Source organism: Cheilinus undulatus, linkage group 22 (assembly GCF_018320785.1).
Source record: "Cheilinus undulatus linkage group 22, ASM1832078v1, whole genome shotgun sequence".
Classification (NCBI taxonomy): Eukaryota; Metazoa; Chordata; class Actinopteri; order Labriformes; family Labridae; genus Cheilinus; species Cheilinus undulatus.
This window is the reverse complement of record NC_054886.1, coordinates 18,657,423-18,676,299: the sequence shown is the minus strand read 5'-3', so window position 1 is coordinate 18,676,299 and position 18,877 is coordinate 18,657,423. Positions and strand designations below refer to the sequence as shown.

At 38.1% G+C, this 18,877-nt stretch overlaps 1 protein-coding gene across 33 annotated transcripts in view; it reads left to right on the top strand.

Moving 5' to 3' along the window:
* The window catches only part of LOC121504518 (receptor-type tyrosine-protein phosphatase delta-like), a 225,803-nt gene that overhangs the window by 185,064 nt on the left and 21,862 nt on the right, over window positions 1–18,877 (top strand). For 15 of the 33 annotated variants that reach the window (XM_041779338.1, XM_041779346.1, XM_041779349.1 and 12 more), the window contains 6 exons: window positions 768–779; window positions 2,897–3,009; window positions 6,029–6,070; window positions 6,626–6,723; window positions 11,957–12,080; window positions 16,658–16,833. In XM_041779338.1, coding sequence (XP_041635272.1) covers window positions 768–779; window positions 2,897–3,009; window positions 6,029–6,070; window positions 6,626–6,723; window positions 11,957–12,080; window positions 16,658–16,833 — 565 coding nt within the window. The remainder of the gene's footprint in view (window positions 1–767; window positions 780–2,896; window positions 3,010–6,028; window positions 6,071–6,625; window positions 6,724–11,956; window positions 12,081–16,657; window positions 16,834–18,877) is intronic. The other 18 variants (XM_041779367.1, XM_041779368.1, XM_041779371.1 and 15 more) reach the window with 3 other exon arrangements.

Genomic DNA, 18,877 nt, shown 5'->3' with positions numbered 1-18,877 from the left:
TACACATCGATTACCCAGCCGCTGTCACCGCCAAGTTAAGGAACATTCAGTGCATAACCAGGAGATATTTCTCTTGTCAAGTTCAATTTTTATGTGACAGAGTGCTCCTCTTGTGCAAAACAAAGGGCAACAACCATGTTATGTTGAGCTCTGGGAAAGGACATGAGGATAACAATGTGAGGCTTCATCAAAGAGGACATAAATCAGGGTAAATTGGACACCTACACAAAGACTAATTGAAAGTCAAGTCATGTCTGCTACAAGACCAGGAAATGTTGTTTTTTTTTAATACAAGGCTTAAAAGTAGCTGCAAAAGGTAACAGTATGTGCTTAATTAATGCATATTAATTCAAAATTAACATCCCACATGTTTGCATTTGTAATAGCCTCTGCATAAATCTTGAATATGCATAATTCTTGATTTTAATAAATGCACCAATGGTAGGCTTATTTGCAGGAAAAGACAGACACAGCAATTAGAAGTCAAATGATGATTTTTATGCTTGAACAAGAAGCAATCAGCTGAAACTGCTTGAAAAACCAAGATACAAAGTACAAATCCTGAATGCGCCTGTGAAACTGTAGTATTTGGAACAAAGAGCTCCGAGTCTGCATAGCTGAGTGAAGCATGGTTTCATTTGTCCTGTATACAGTCAGTCATTTATTTATCATAAAGAAAAGTTTCTGGATTTTCCATTTCATAAAGCCAAAGGTCTTGCCACCTAAAATTGTGTCGATTTTTCTTTTCTTGCTGACCAATGGAGCAGCAAACCAGACAGGTAAGAGTCAGAAAGAAGTGGAGAAAAACTAATCCTATTTAAACCTTTTTCCTGCCTGGACTGTTCATAGTTGAAGAAATTTGCAGCCCACCGGAACTGATGTGACTTGGGAAATTTGTAACTGTATGTTGTGTTAACTTTAACCAACTATAAAGTATGTAATACATCTCATTTATAAGAAAATTAGCAAGAAACTAATGCCCCCATTTATCAAACTGAATCTCAATCCCTACATTTTTGCACAATATTATGACCATGATATGGGTATTAGTAGATATAAGTTCCAAAAGTCAGATATTGGTAAGATATGAACATTTCTTTAGATATTTACAGGTATTTCAAAGTATGTGTTGAAAGTTTGTGCTGTTAGAAGCAGAACCAATAAACATACCTGTTGGTATCAGTGTTAATTTTAGCAGCTTTTCTAAATTTGGTGTCAGCCTTTGCCCTAAGATTAAAATGTATTTTAGTTTTAGTCACATTATAGTCATTTAAGTCCAGTTTCAGTCAATAAAAGTCCTTATATTCAATGCTGGGATAAAGCTGTTCTTAGTAAACATTCAGTTAGATCTTGAGTCAGGCTGCAGGTTAGTGTATTTTCAGGCAGTTCCATTTCCTGGTTGAGACGAATCTCAGAAACCTGGAGAAACTCTTTTTATAATGTTTTTCCAAACACAATGGAAGGCTTTTTTTTTTTTTTTTACATACAGGCTTTTATTTCAAAAAGTATACCTTTCCTATTGGGTCACATGATTTCCTGTTCAAGTTTGTCATTACAACAAAGAACGAAAAAAAAAAAAACGAGACTGACAGAAAAAGGTCAAATTTTAAAAACAACGTGTTTTTCTGTTTTTGTGACTGAAAAAAAATGGGAAAACTTCTATGATTAGTTTTTATAAACAAAAACATGGAAACTTCTCTCTATAAAAAGAAAATACAGAAAAAAATTAAGGAAAACTCCCCCTTTTTTTGTTTTTGTTTTGTTTTGTTTTGTTTTGTTTTGTTTTGTTTTGTTTTGTTTTGTTTTGTTTTGTTTTGGTTTGGTTTGGTTTTTACATATTTTGCCTAATACCCTAACCCTAACCCTTTCTTATAGGGTCAGACAGAACAGAAAGACAGACAGAAAGACAGAACTGAAAAAAATGGCCACATTTTCTTTACTGAAATTAAAAAATAAAAAAGGAAAATTTAGTTTTTTTTATTTTTCAAAAACAACACAAAAACACAAAACTGCTCTTTAAAGAAAAAATTTTATGAAATGAAAAAAAAAGGAAAACTACTGTTTTTGTATATATATATTTTTTACATATTTGGTTAAAAACAAACAAACAAACAAAAAATAAACAGGATAAGAGTTTCTCCAGATGTTTTGAGGCTTGTTATAACCAGGAAATGGGATTGCCTGAAAGTAAACTGACCACTGCAGCTATCAAATCTAGATTATCTGGTATAAATCCTACTGTTCACTATCAGTGTGATAGATACTTCCTTATGTAACTTGAGCTATGTTTTCTTTTTCTCTCGTAGACTATATACATTTTGGAATGGCTTTTTATATGACCTTGACATAAGTCCTAGGAATTAAGATAAAGATGGACCCCTTTATTGCTATATTTGGGATATTTTCTGGGAAAACTTCTTACTTCCCTTCTGGTGAAACGTTACATTCTGCTCCTCCTGGAAATCTCCCAAAAATGATATCAAATGGACAGAAAGAGTGGAATAGATAACAGAGAAGTCCCACAAAATAATACAATCCACACATCAGCCCTTTTATAAATTACAGCTTTGTATTTACATTGTTTTTGATGCAGTCACAGGACCAGGTTACAATGTAAAGCTACATAAAGCAAATGCCTAATCCAGTTGAGTTGACACTGTCACTGAAAAGAGAACATTAGGGCTCACTAAAGCTGGTATTTAAAAGCAAAGGCTATTGTACTGGATTGTTTTGTGCTGTGAAGTGATGATGTTTTTATGTCCACCCCTTGTAGCCTGTCACTTACTTAATTACATGTTTGCCTGCTGTATTTAATAGAGCACAAAGTAACCTTTGAGGTTTTATAGTAAGAGTTGAGTTGATAAATAATAATTACAATGTTCAATTTGTTCTGCAGAAAAAGAGCAGAAACTGAAGCTAGGAAAGGCAGTCTTCCCAACAACAAAGAAATGCCTCTGCATCATCCAACTGACCCTGTTGAACTCCGACGTCTCAACTTCCAAACGCCTGGTACGTATTACAAACGAAGCTGGTGACTTCCATCTCATCCACTGTGAATTTACAACTGACCGTGAGAAAGGACGCCGGTGCTTTTTTTAAGGTTTAATGCATATTCATAATAAGCTATCTATCATCCATTGTTTGTTCATTTGCTTCCATTGCTAATACCATAACGTCCTGAAAATTACACACCTTTTTTTGCAGTGAGATTAGCATAAAACAAGAGAGCCGTTTGCAGATAGACGGTGGACAGGTGCTTAGAGAAAGCATGGAGGGTCAAAACTGACAGTTTCCTCCCTGGAGACACTTCTCAGTGGAAAATGAAGAGGCAGAAATGCAAGCTTGACAGTTTCATGGCAGCTGTCATCTTCCTCCGCACCTGCGTTATCGAGGTCATCAAGACCTGTCATGCTTACTCAGAATAGTGCCGACCTGCCTGGATGCTATCCTGCTGCCAGGACTCACAGGATGGCGGCAGGTGAGGGGGAATAGAAAGTGTGACGCGGCTCCGTGCGGTAGGCGATGGATGGCGTCGTGCAAGTGGTGACAAGATGTAAACTAAAGGGTGTACTCGCCTTGACCTTTGGTGCATAGGTGAGCCGTGGTCAGTGGTCATGCTCTCACTTGGGCTTGTCTCTGTTTCTTGTCTATGGAGTGGGATTAAGCGTCCATTGGCAATTTTGCCCCGACAGAGAGGCACACTTAGCTTGCTATTTAAGTTCCTCTGGCACCAACTGCTTTGGGACAGGTGTTCACAGACTGCCAATAATGTTACAGTATCAAAGCCATATTTCTCAGGTCAGATCGTATGAAAGGAGGATGAATTATCCCTGCAGGCTCATTTTTTGAAAAAGATTATGCATATTTATGAAAAGCTCTTCAATGATGGTAGGACCATTACTGGCTGTTTCATCCTGGCAGAGGGGTATTTTTTCCTTTTGGCTCAGAGTGAGCTCAACCATCCTCCCACTATTTCACTCGCCTCTCAAGCCATCATATCTGCCCCCTCCCAACAGCCTCTTGAGAGCTGGTATCTTGGCTCTCTTGCTGCTCAAATAGGACCAAACATTTTTTTTCCTCACCACGTGACCACTCTCTCAAGCCCTGAAGCGTTTCCACATTAGACCACCTCTTTCCCCTTCTCTCTCAACCTGTTCTCTCACCTCTTTACCCCTCAATGGACATTTTCATCTTAAGGATGCTTGATGTTTGAGCGACAGCGTGTTGGAAATGGTACTTTCATTGTCCCCTAGTGATGGAAATGGATTTTGAGTAGCGGGCTGCAATAGAAACACCCCTTACAGTCTTTCAGAGAGACAGGAGAGTGGGTGGGAAAAACGAGGCACAGCTTCCATTAGCTAATGCCCACTTGTGCCAGCGACCAAAATGAAACATCACCTCAGTGGTGAAGGAGAGAGACTGTCACCCAACTGGTGACTCAAAATGGTTCCTGAATTCTTTGTTGCAGATATTTTGGTCAAAAGGCTCAACTTCCACAGCATGTTATAAAGATGTCTTGGTGACTAATAGTACTGTTAAGCCCTGCGCTTTAAGTTTCGCTTCATTTAAGAGTTTGCAGATGACACTTAGACCTCCATTATCACACATAGTAGCAAACGTCAGCCCTACTTTGTCTGGTCAAATGAACTGAAGCTTGAGACCTTATGCTATGAAACTAATGTATACAGTGGGTATCAAAGTATTCACACTCATGGATGTTTTACCCTTTTATTGATTTTATAAATCAATTATTGTCAGTGAAATTTGGCTTTTTTGACCAAAAACATACATAAAAACCTCTTTAATATCAAAGTGAAAACAGACTTGTACAAAGTAATGTCAATTAAATTAAAGTATTTAATATACTATATGTAAAAGAAGTGATTGCATAAATATTAACCCCCTTCAAATCAGTATTTGGTAGATGCACATCTGGCTGCAATCACAGCACAGAGTCTGTGTGGATAGGTCTCCATCAGGCTTGCACATCTGGACACTGCTATTTTACTCCATTCTTTTTTGCCAAACTGCTCCAGCTGCATCAGGTTGCACAGGGTATTGAGCGTGAACAGCCCTTTTCAAGTCCAGCCACAAAGCCTCTGTTTGATTGAGGTCTGGGCTTTGACTCGGCCACTCCGGAGCATTCACCTTGTTGTCTCTAAATCATTTCTGTGTAGCTTTCGCTGTATGCTTCAGGTCATTGTCTTGCTGGAAAATAAATCTTCTCCCAAGCTGGAGTTCTGAATAAGATTGTCCTCCAGGATTTTCCTATATTTTGCCACATTCATTTTACCCTCTACCTTAACAAGTCTTGCATGACCACCTGCTGAGAAGCATCCCCACAGCATGATGCTGCCACCACTGTTTTTGTCGATGTGCAGCATTTGGTGTTTACCAAATATAGTGTCTTGTCTGATGGCCAGAAGGAAGTTGCATGGCGTGTTCTTTTGTCTTCATGGTGTAATGGTAGCCATGAATAATGACTAACCAGTGACTGGATTTTCCAGACATTGTTTTTTATACTACAATCACTAAAGGAGGTGAATATTTATGCAGTCACTTATTCAAAATTACATAGTTTTACTTAATTGACATTACTTTGTAGAGATCTGTTTTCACTATGACATTAAAGAGGTTTTCTTCGTATTTTTTTGTCAAAACAGCCAAATTATATTGACCATGACTGATTAATAAATTCAATAGGTTAAACATCCAAGGGGGTGAATACCTTCTATAGACACTGTAACCATGTTAGCATCCTCAGCTTCACCTGAATGTCAAATAATGTTCAACCTTTGTGCTGCTTGGATTTTTATTCCCTGCACGCTTTCTTTTATTTGTAAGAGATAAGCATGCTGGCAGAGCCAAGCTTCTGGCATGATAAGTTGTATGTTACTAATAAAAACACAAAGTCCCTCAACAACCTTTGGTCACATTTCCATTCCTATCTTCTGTTTGTGTAGAGAATAGTCATCACATTGCTATAACATCTGCAATGTACTTAATTACACCGCCGTTTCCTCCACAGGTTCAGGTGCGTCCAGTCACCCCAGTAACCTCCATTTGTCAAGTTAGTTGGTCTCGATTATGCATTTGACATAATTTGTTTTTGGGGTTGTTTTTTTAAGCTTTGGTCCCTTCTTTTCTGCTTAGTCTTGTATTTCCATCTTTATCTAATCCATTGGGTGTTTACGCTATGTCATCACAGGAGGCGGAGTTTGAAATGCCAGCCTGAAAACATGTCATCACTCAAAGCGAACATCAACATCTGGCTTAACATTTTGAATGTTATTTTTGCTTTGTTTTCTGGGATGTTTGTTTGTGTCCATGTCTTACCGTCATGCTTACTATCCACGGCAGCTTTCAGTGCAAATAACATTCTTCTCTCTGAGTAGGGAGAGTCCCAATGTGCTGGATGACTTCTCATTGGCTTCTGTGTCCATAAACTCTCTATGAGCATGGCTGCTGCTTTGAGTGAACAAACTAGCCTATAACAAGATCCACTTTTCCATTCCCCCCCTGTTAAACACACATGCTGCTTCTCTAATGATTCACTGTTGGCTTGTGTTTGACTGATGCCCTCATACAAGACAGGTGACTGACCTTCAGTCTGTCTGATTGACAGGTATGGCCAGCCACCCTCCAATTCCAATTATGGACCTGGCAGATCATCTTGAGCGCCTGAAAGCCAATGACAACCTCAAGTTTTCACAGGAATATGAGGTAATTGTCAGTAAAGTGGTTGATTTTTTGCTATTGTCTGTTATTAAGAGTTTTTTTCCATCAGAATCAGCTTTTTGGCCTAGTATGCTTACAAAACAAGAAATTTGACTTTGGTTAGTTTTGCTCTGTGTACAGGACTTAAACGGTAAAAAAAAAATACTGAAAGCAGTATAAAAATTTGAGATGAACAAGCTCTTGTAGGCACTATTTCTAAATATACAAGTCTGTGTGCATTGATAGTATGGTTGCAGATGTGCAAAGAGATACAAGGATGCTAGGACTAGACATGATCACATGCAGGCATGTTGGCAGATTTGCATGAGGTAGATAATTCAAGATAGTTGATTAGTGTAATGCGCATATGAGGTGAGGCAGATTATTTCAAAGGGCTAACAATATTTGGTGGACTTTTCTTTAACAGAGCATGAAAAACATGGGTGCAACTGATCATTTTAGAATAGCATTCTATTTCATGCTCTCTGACCTTGCTTTTGTGCCTCCTGTCTCACAATCATGTTTTACTTGGGAGTTTGAAAGGTAAAAAGAGGCCACCAAAACTGTTATAAATACCTGTGCCTTTCCTCTGAATAATCTCAGTTGTGTTTAGCACCTTATTGACCAGACCAAGTCAAGTAGGGTTACCATAGCTATAACATACCAAAAAAACTACAATTAGAAGCATATCTTACACAATTCTTACATTTCAATCAGGACCCATTTCCGAAGAAACACAAGTAATTTGCAGCTATATGAAGGAGGAGCTAGGGTGGAGGAGAGAGTATCTTGCAAAGAGAGCAGCAGAGCGTAGCCTGGCAAGAACAGTTTAAATAAGACAGAATGAGAGCAATTAGCTTGGCTTGCATGAAATCAGCTGATCTCAATTATGGCAGCCTGCCTGGACTAACACTATATACTGGATTTGAAAGGTAAAAGGTGTTTCTCAGATAATGTCTTGGAGTTTTACTTATCTCAGCCTAACCTGCCAATGCAATTCTAATTAAGCACTTTAGAAAATTATATAGTTTTATTAATGGTGCTTTTCCCAGTGGAAGACATTTTGATGGTCTAAAACAATCTAAAATAAAGGGACTGTGCCTCTGCTTTAAGCACCTAGAGGCATGAGTGTACCTCACAATGCCAAAGTGTTGAAAAGAACAAACAATAACAACAAAAAAGGAACAACAGTAGAATAAAAACAGAAAGTGTTGTTTATCCTCTAGAAACCTCAGTGCCTTACAGGTGAGCTGATGGGAGTGACATAACACAGTTACATTCTGGATGTATTACAGGCATCAGTTTGCTGACAGTTCAACAAGTTAATGATATGTTTATTTTTTGGACGAAGTTTAAAATTATTGGCCTCCATCCAGGAACAATTGTGTCAGCTGAATTTAGGTTTGGGGTCACTAGACCTTCAAACATAAGTTCTCAATTGTTCAGATTCCCTGTGTAGGTTTTAATCTCACTCTGTGAATGTTCAAAGGATCTCATGTTTGTAGATCACTCGCTGAGCCTGATACACTGCGCTAGGAAAGGTCCACAGTGTGAGATAGGAAAGCTCGCCCGTTTCTCTCTGCGAGTCCTTCAGTGGCTCCAAAATCTATTAGGTCACCAAATGGGTGGCTGCCAAGCTGGCCAATCATTATTGCAGCTTAAGTACATTGAATTCCAATTTCATCGTGCTTATTCCAGAGCAGTGGAAAGCAATTTTGCAAGCACAATAGAATAAAGATTTTTATTATGAGCAATGTTGCAGTCCAGTGTTTCAACATATTTTGATAAAATATCAGGCTTTGGCAGGGGTTTGTCTGCAGCATATTGTGGCTGAATGCGATTCTACTGATAAAGAACTGAGTGCTGAGACCATTTCTGTATTGACACTGAGTTCATATGATCTTAAAATGATTAGATGTATGCCCTATACAGTTAAAGTATGCATACAGTTAATTCATCAACCACATTGTTCCTAAAATTACAATAACAGGGTCATAAAAGTTGATCATACATGGATTATAAGCAAGGTCAGTGTGGCTGTGACTTGCAGTGTGTCCTATTGCACTAAACTTTCTCCTCCATGCACCAGAGATTAAGTCATAAAAGTAGTCTGTACTCATTAAAAGCACAAGAACAGTATTTTCCTTGTAATGTGAAATGAAATGCTATTTTTCATGTCGTTGTATTTTCCCTTTGTGATATTATATTTTATAGTTCATTTATGGCTGATGAGGGATCATTATTAATCTCTGCTTTATAGATCTGAAAGAGGGCTTGGATAGCAGCTTGTGTCTCAAGTAGTCTCAAGTGTAGTGTTGTGGCGTATGCTGTAAAGTCCAAAAAATTAAATGAGGAAAGCCGATGGAACACTGGCATCTCCTTTGTGACCAATTCAGAGTTTGTCTCCCTCTAAATCTAATCATTTGTATGTAGAGGTTATCTGTACCAAAGACAGCATGTGGATCAGTCATGATATGAAGTGAACATGTCCAGATTACAGTCAAATTCACAGCCAAAAAGTTCTCTTTTTTACTTTTAAGATTTACAAACAAAATGTCATTTCCAATTTCCCCATTGTCCATAATAGTGCTTTCAATAGTGTGAGCCTCAGATGTACTCTAGGTGGGCCACGAGAGGTCATTTATACTGATGAAAAATCATTAAAAAAAAACAAAAATAATATATGTTATAATTTGCAATAACATTTATTACCAGAACTTAAATACTGTAAGAAGGCTCTCTGTGGTAAAATGCCTCATCTTACATGCACACCGCACTTATCAACTATCCTAAATGATTTTATCTACCTGATGCAGTTTGCCCCACATTCTTGCATGTTTTATAATCTGATCATGTCTAGTCAGCACTCTTTGCACATCTTGCGAATATGCTATAATTGCACACAGACTTGTGCGTTGTAGTACTAATAAGTACAAGAGCTTGTACATATTTAAACCTTGAATTTTTATAATTTGTCAGTTTATTAATATTTTGTATTTAATGTTTAATTCCTGTACACTGAGAGTAAAGCTAACAAGGCAAATTCCTTGTTTCCCAAGTATACTTGGCCAATAAAGCTGATTCTTTTTTAGTTCTCAGAAATAACAAATTACAAAAATTTGTAACTGACTTTTTCTCTAATCATTTTTTTTCTATGATGTTCACAACCACTTTTATGGTGTAATTGGTGTTGGATTAACTGGTGACACTCTGTTAACCATTCAATTATGCTACTGGCCTTCTAATTTTAAGAATTTACCAGTCTTTGAAGAGATTGATGCTACTTTGGAAGAGTTTTCTGGGACACAAATTACTTTTACAGAGTTGAGTAAACTTAGCATAATAAGGAAGAAAATTTGTGTTTGGTATATTATTTCTTTGTTGTAACAATGCTTCTTGGCAGTCTTATACCATTGGAAAGCCTGTTTATTTCCCTTTTAAATGGTGCCACATTTGTAAGGAACATGCATTTGTGGGATGAGCAGCAGAGCTGAGTATGTAGTTGTGCACATGAAAAATTTGCCAAATCTTTATTGCCAATGCCAAACAGCTTACTTTGCTGTTGACTCGTGTTTGGTGTTTGGTGGATTGGATGGTTGAAGTCTGAAGAAATAAGACATTTTGGCAATTTAACAATTTATTCATTTAACAAACAGGAGCCTTAGTAGCATTGGGAAAAACCATACACCATCACAGAGCCTGGTTACGCACTGCTCTGGATTGGCATCCCAATCCCCAACCAGCATTTGTTGTAAGCCAGCCAGAGTGGTTGTGTTGGTCACTCTGGCATACTCAAGCTGATCCCACAGGTGTTCAATGAGGTTGAGGTCAGAAATGGAATGGCAGACCATTCCATAATCTCCAGTCTGAGGGTAGTCTGAGGGGTGAGCATTGTCATATTAGAGGAGAGAGTTAAGTCCCAGACTGTGGAAATATAGGATTGCCACTGATTGCAGAATCTCTGATTGGGGGTACCAGAAGCTCAAAACAAGAGTCAATGGCAGAATAAGCTGTTTGGCATTGGCAGTGAAGATTTGGCAGATTTTTCTTGGTTATAACCCACATACTCAGCTCTGCTGCTCATTCCGCAAATGCATGCTCCTTACAAATGCGGCACCATTTAAATGGGAAACAAACAGGCTTTCCAAGAAGCATTGTTACAACAAAGAAATAATATGACAGACATAAATGTCCTTACTTTCTGTGATAAGAAAATGTATTTGACTTAGTAGGTGCCCAGTTGCAACAATATTAATGGCAGTGGCTCATTGATTGTACTTTTTGACCCCACAAAAACTTTCCAAGTTTTGTATCTGAAAACAGGTATTTGCATTAAAATTTCTTGTTTATGAAAAGTTCGGTAAATAAAATATTTGAGTCTCATGTTATAGTTCCGAGGGATTTAGCAGCCCCATGAAGATTTCCAGGTCTCTAATTGGGCCGCAGCATACTGAAGTTTGGAAAAGTCTGGTCTCTAACAAACTTCAGAATATATTCTGCTACAAGATGAGCATCAAGTCCAGGAAAAAATCTTTCTTTTAGACTTTATAGCATTGAGCCAGAAGATGGCATTATGGGGTGAATGGTATTTGATATTCCTGAGTGATTTTAAAGAGTCTGGCACTAATAAATGACATCAAGAACAGCAAAACATCATCAATCATCCATCAAGAGTTACTTGTAGTCTATATAAGAGAGGTATGCATTTAAAAGTGGCAAAACCAGTACTGTGTCTGCATGTTTTTCTTCCAAGTAAAGTGTGTCTTAAATATCATTTGACCTTGAGAGGAAATTATTCAGGCAAATAAAACTCTGCTTTGCTGAGGGGCTGAAGGTAGAGTGCTGTTTTTCAATATTTAAAGCCATTCTTGGTCAGTGTTGTGTACACTTGAAGAAGTCAAATGTAGAGGCATGCTGCTAACATATTAGGTGTGCACACTGGAGAACAAGACCATATTCTTTAGGGCTTTACTTATTTTCAACCACCGTTCTGATGGCCTTGGCCAACAGGGTCTCACAACATCTCAAGACATTGTCAAGCCTTTATATTCAAGCACATATTTAAAAAGGCGCAAAACAAATCAGGAGTAAAGCCACTAAAGATCAGGGTTTCATTTACAGTTTCTCAATGATGAAAGATGTCTCACACCTTATGAGTACTTTTCATTGATTATGGCTTAAATGAAGAATTATTAGAGAAAAAATGCTTTTTTTAAAAACAAGTTTCTTTACTTCACAGTCAATCGACCCTGGCCAGCAGTTCACATGGGAGCACTCCAACCTGGAGGTCAACAAACCAAAGAACAGATATGCCAACGTGATTGCCTACGACCATTCCCGAGTCCTGCTTTCTGCTATTGATGGTATGCCGCCCACCAGCATCTCCCAGCTGCTGCATCGATTCTATAGACAGAAAGTGCAACTGTGTACCTTTCAGACCTCAGGAGCTCCACCACACTCGACTTCAACAATTCGCTCCAGCACAAGCAAATCAGAATACTTACTTCCCTGCATGCCTCGGGATCTTGCAAAGAAACAGAAGTCATTAGAAAAGGGCAGGTTTCCATCCAAATGTTCATCAAACTAAAGTTAACCCCATGGTGAGAAAAAGCAACATAACTACAGAACACAATCAAGACGTTGCCAGTAAGATTTTAAGTCCAGGACTCCCTTGAATATGGATAATGTTTGACTTGAAACCAGTGTAGTTGAAGGCTTGGGTACATTAAAGTTGAGTTCACAGTACATTTAAGACACTAAAGAATAAAGTCCATTTTTTAAAGTGGCTAGTAAAGTGCTGGTGCCTTTACCAGTTAATTGGATTAAGCACAATTGCACACACACACAGCTATTAATTGACCATTTCCATCACGCTGCTCCCATGAAGGGAAATAAACAAAGTAGTAAATGGCTAATGTGACAAAACACATAGATAAAGACTTAGAGGGCTTTTTCAGTCCTTTAGAAACAGTGCACAGCTTGGTTATTGATGGAACTCCATTAGGCACATGTATAAAAACAACTGCAGAACCACTCTGGAGCTTTTATGTGAGTAGATCTCAGCCAGAGGGACATAAGGGACTTCCTCTTTTCCATCTAAAGCTTAAACAAAGCTTTTTGGCAAGCTATGCATCTATTGTTTACTCTGATTAAGTTCTCTGAATACAAAGGGATTTGGGGTTTGACATCAGAATTTGGAGACAGTGTCACTACTTCAGAAATTATTGATGTGAGGATCAGGAGTATCTTTGGGATACAGGCATGCAAATGCAGAGTAAACAAGTGCAAAACAAGATTAGGAAGTATCTAAACTTTTATCTTCCTATTTTTGGTAGAATCTGAGGGATAACTTTAAGGGGCATGGATCTTTCAGTGTGGATTCAATTACGATTCTGGGGATTAAGATTTGATTTAGAATCCATTTTAAGAATCAAATTAAAAGAGGTGCTTATTTTAGGATCTTCTCTAGCCCACTGAGCATGTAGCATCTGTATTATTTATTTGTTTTATTATCATTTGACATTAACAACTGTAATAGAATGTGCCTGGATAATGTAGCTTTTAGTCTGTATTTGTAGTGTTTTTATTAGATTAAATGCAGAAAGCCAGACAAAATGTATCTTTATTTAAAACAAGGCAGATGCAGAGAATAGACAGTTCAACAAGGAATGGATGGGGAAGTATGTGTTTAAGGCCTGTAGGCTTATTGCAAGGAATACAATTTGAGAAGATATTTTAAGTCAACTAATGCTAATTTTAGCTTTTTTGATGCAAGAAGATTTTAGTGGCCCGTGGCACCCTTTTCAGGTTAGAGCAAGATTTAGCTACATCAGCATCACTACTATTGGCATGAATTTAAGGCAAAAAAAGTTCAAGACATTTACAACTGTGAAGATCATCAATCACAGCAGTTGTAACAGATGAAAATCCAAAAGAATTTGATTTATTGTACTCTTGAAAATGATCATACATAATGTATGTAATGTAATATCTTTCAGGCCCTTCAGATGGGGTCCTTTTCCAGGACCTGGCCCTCATTCCAAAATAATTGAATACCTCAGGTATAGAGGAACATTCTCATATATTGTTAATAGGGATGTAATGGTATCAAAATCTCACGGTAAGATATACCTCGGTAACAACTCCACAGTTTGGTATTTTATCGAGGTAGAAAGAAAAAACAAAAACAAAACAACCAATGAAGATGTGAAAAATAGTGACGTCAGCATTTATAAAACAACTTCAAGAATTACATTTTTGAACCGGCCAGCTTGTTCAAACTGGAAAAAATTGGTTTGGAACCTGACAAGTTCAGCTGGAACCCAAAAATTGTTGGTTCTTCCTTACAAACCGTGACATCATCAGTGGGTGTTTCATATTCTAGGTTGTTAAGATGGGTGAACAATGGCAAAAAAGTGGTCTGCTGAGGGGACAAAATGTTTGATTACTATCTGGTAGGGGTGTAAAGGTACATGTATTCGCACCGTACTTCAAAAAAACCGAACTGAAATTTTTCTGTACCAGTACACCCCTACTATCTGGGCATAGACAAAATTCCAGGTGGCGCTGCAGAGTAGTGCAAGGAAAAGCATGTTACTTGCAGAACTTGTGGAGGAGATGACGAGGGCTGGGTTCACCTGAACGCCAGACTGAACAGATAATAAACTCAAGAAACCAAAGAAGCAATACCCGGACAGCAAAAAGACTTGGGCAAAAGTGGAGCTGGACGTGGTGATACATGTCATCACGTCCTCCCACTTTGGTTCTGCTGACTCTGGTGTGAACACAGGCTGGTTCGCCAAAAACCACCAAGGTTCTGAGACTTCAGAACCAAGCCAGAGCCAGAACCATGTCTGTCTTAAAGCAGTACAGTATAAGAGTCTCTTGGCCTGGTCGGATTCTACTCCTCCCTTCTGCATCTTTTCGGGGTGATGATTTGCCAAGTCACTCCTCATGTTACTCCTATTCTGCATCAAGAGTGTCACAGCAGTCTGGAAGTGTCTGCATGTTGTTTTAGTTTGTCAGTCACCTTTTCCCCTTTCTTCTCTCTCGACACCGGGAAATCAAAATGCTTCAACGCATCAGATTTAAAAGTCTATGGAGTCTCCAGAATCTCAGAAACCTCAGTTGCTCTGGTCTCCCCACAGGCTGATCCTCCCTCACCACTCATAGTATATCCACCATTTTCACACTGTTAGATCAAGCCAAATGGAGCGCAAAGGATAATGGGTACACAAGGGCTGATGGGAACTGTAGTTCCCACTTCTCTTCACTCCGCTTCACTGAAAAAAACACTTTTTCCCTGAAGACCTACCATTAAAAAACCTTCATATGTCCGGGGCGATATCAAGGCACCTCTGTTACTGTGATACCACAGTATTAATGATACTGTAACATCTCTAATTGTTAATGTACAAAATAAACAAAAATGGCCCCAACACTGAACCTTGTGAAACGCAATGCTATACCATTAGTAGTTCTGAATTCACCTGATCAATCTGAACATATTGATACCTATTGTTTAAAAATGATTGAGCCAAGTGAGTGATACCCCCCTTATTCCGGATCTCTGAGGTCTACTCAAAAGCTTCTATTAAATCTAGGAAAACTCCTACTGCATATTCTTTGTTTACATTCCTGGTGTTATTTCCTCTAGGGAGTCTGTGAGAGCCATTGCAGTTGTCTGGTTGTTTCTAAATCCATATTGTTGGTTAGAAATGGTATAATCAAACTCTGCAACTTTAGGCAAAGCATTGGATGCTTGTGATTTAGCATGAATATACTGCTACCACTTACATCCCTAATCTTTATCACTACAATGCTGCTGTAAAACATGTTCTGTAATTCTTTTGAGGTTCCTTATGAGCTGTGCTGAGTGCTGAACAACAGTGCATCAATGTTTATTCCTCAGTCAGCATATTGACAGAGAAAATGGAAAAATTTATACAAATCCTGACTGACAGAAAGCACAAATGCAAAATCCATTTGCCAATGTGCATTAAACAACTTGCTTCATTCTCATTAAAGCACAGCAATGTCTCTTTTTGCCTCTGCTTTTCAATTTGAACACGTAAAGGGCTTAATTGTATTTATCCCTTGTCCATCACGGAAAAAACAGCCACCGCTTGGCTGTGTGGACAACTTTAACAGCAAAAGAGAAGGCGGGGGATGTTTAGAAAAAATAATAAAGATGTGGGTGGGTTTTTTGAATGTGTTCATATTCCGTTTTCTTTCCTTTTTTTCTGTTGAATAAGTTACCTGGGAGTAAAAGGGAGTCTGGGGGTGAGAGGGGGAGAGGAAGCAGTTGGAGTGAAGGGATTCTCTGATACGTGGCGTCCATGCAGATGAGACTTATCTTGGTCGACCATGTGTGCACGAAGCCCCTAAACTGCCAGTCCTAGAGCATTGACTAGCTGTCAGCTCTGTCTCTTTCGCACGGATTGGAAAAGGCTGCTGTGCCTTTCATTTAATATAAGCAAAGAGAAGAGGAGGGGGTGGGGGGTGTGGGATTGTTTTGGTAGTTTTTTGTGGATTTGTTTTTCTCGGTGTGAGGTGATAGACTTTTACAGACCAAACTTAATCTGTAAGTCAGTTGCAGATATGGAAGAGGGGCATAAAAACTGGATTTAAATGTGTTCTTGATAGAAAATACAAATCCTGATGGACTGTAACACTGGTTGCAAATATGACTGTTTTTTATGCCATTTTCGATTTAGCACTTGCAGAAACACAGAAGATAGTCTCTTTATGTGAGGGAAAATCTGACATTATCTGAAATAACTGCAGGGAAATCAAAACTTCTACTAACACAGGAGGCAAAGCCACTGTTTTGTGACATTTGTCATCTTATTTGTTGGACAAATGTCTCCCAATTTTACTTGATAAATCCTCCTTTGTGTCTCCAAACTGCATTCAAGCTCTGCTCTCTTCTCTATTGTAGGTATCCCTGGTAGTGACTACATCAACGCCAACTATATTGACGGCTACAGGAAACAGAATGCCTACATTGCCACCCAAGGGTCCCTGCCAGAAACATTTGGTGAATTCTGGAGGATGATTTGGGAGCAGAGAAGTGCCATCATCGTCATGATGACCAAACTGGAGGAGAGGTCCAGGGTAAGATACGAAGATACAGCCATATCTGCTTCACAGTGCTCTTCATCTTTGGGTGTATTGAAACCACTTAAGAATGATTGAAAAAGATTTTGCACTAAAATTTCTGAGAGATGTTCCAACTTTCCACACTATCAGAGACACGATCAGTTTAAAGGCTTTTGTCCTTCTTATCTCCTTTTTCATGACCTTTTTAAATCCTTTGTTATTCATAAGCACTAATAATAATAATGATAATATATAAACCATTCGTGGGCAAAAATTGACCAATGTAAAAAAGTATCAATTAAAAACATTTTTGAATGGCTGTTAGGATGTAACATTTTAAATTGTACACGAAAAAAAGGAATTTAAAGGCTTAAAATCTGTAATATTGCAAATTTCAGCTATAACACCAACACTGATGTGTTTTATTGTAGTTCATTAAATTACCTCAGTGTACGGATTAAAAAAATGTTAAAGTGTTCACTACCTCTTTAATTGAAAGATTTAAGCCAAAAAAAGTGTCAAATGATAATCTGTGATATTTTAAAGCAGTTTTTGTAAGCGGACTTTTTTGTCCACAAATGGCTTTTAGGGAGTAAAGTTTGAAATCAGACACTACACAAAAAGAAATAATGCATCAAAATCAGTGTTTTAGCCAATGTTTGACACATCCAAGACTCTTATTTGAAAAAGTATCGCTAGCCCCCCAGCATGTATTATTTAGAAAATAACTCATTTTTGTGTGTGTGATTTTTATATAGAACAGTGACACTATGTTTTAAAAGCTGGTTTAAATGGTTAAAATCCAAAAAATAATAGATACTTTGCTAGTTCTGATCAGGACAGAAGTTGATTGAAAGATTCAAGCCAAAAAAAGTGGAAAATGATAATCTTTAATTTTTTTTTAGCAGGATTCGTAGGTGGCCAATGTTGTCCAAGAATAGCTTATTAGGGTAGAAAAACTGAAATAGGACACCACACAAAGATAACCTTGCAAAGCAGATGGATACGCCTGTTTCATTGTTTTTCACTCGCAAATCCATCTTGCAAAGCTCCCATCTGACCTTTTTGGGCCTGGTTAGAAGTGACAGGACCAATCAGCGACAAGGGGCAGTACTTTCAGGTGCAGCAGAGTCGTGACTTTAACAAGCAGCAGCAAGAGCTGGTGCAGTTATGGAGGAAGAGATTAGCGTGGATGCTGCTAAAGCGCCAGTTTTATCTGAACTTGACCACAATTCTTTGTTAAAAGAAGAACAAAGAACAGCAGTAAGTTGTTTTCTTTTCAAAAACGACAAAAGTCGAGTACTTACATGTCTATAGTTGCATTCTGCGACTACGCATTTCGTGTTATTTCTCAGTAGCTGCGCACGAGCAGCTCGACAGCGGCTACGTCACGTGTTTTGTTGCTCTGATTGGCCCGTAGAGATGTGACAGACAGAACGTTCACCCAGTCACCCTCCGAGTTTTTTACAAAGCCTCTGCCTTTTCTCAAACGTTTCCTATTGAAGCTTTCCCAGATGAATGTGTGAAACACATCCATCTGGCATGTCAGGTTAATGCAAAGACCAGTAATGCATCAAAATCAATTTTGTTGCTAATCTTTGACACGTCCAAGACTATGCTTGAGAAAAAAAAAACCCCGCTATCTACCATGTATTAATCAGAAAATTACTCATTTTCAATGATTTTTTTCATAAAAAACGACCATGACTTCTTGCAGTCAAACTGGCCTTTAAAGGGTTAAAATCCCAGTTTAGGACTGAAGTTGGTGAAAAGATTTACTAAAAAACATTTTGGGGAAAAATATTTTTATGATTTTTTTTAAATTAATGTTTTTTACATTGGACATTTTGTTAATGAATGGCTTTTAAGTGTAGTAAGTTTGTACAGAATAAACTATACGTCCTTTAAATAATGAATTTGAAATTTCAAAATTTATCAACAACCTTCCTACAAAAAAAAAACATGCCATTTGCACTGACACAGACAAAATCATTGCAAAATGAAATTGTAAAAATTCACCCTTTTGTACTGGAATCCTCCCTGCATGCCTTTGTATTTA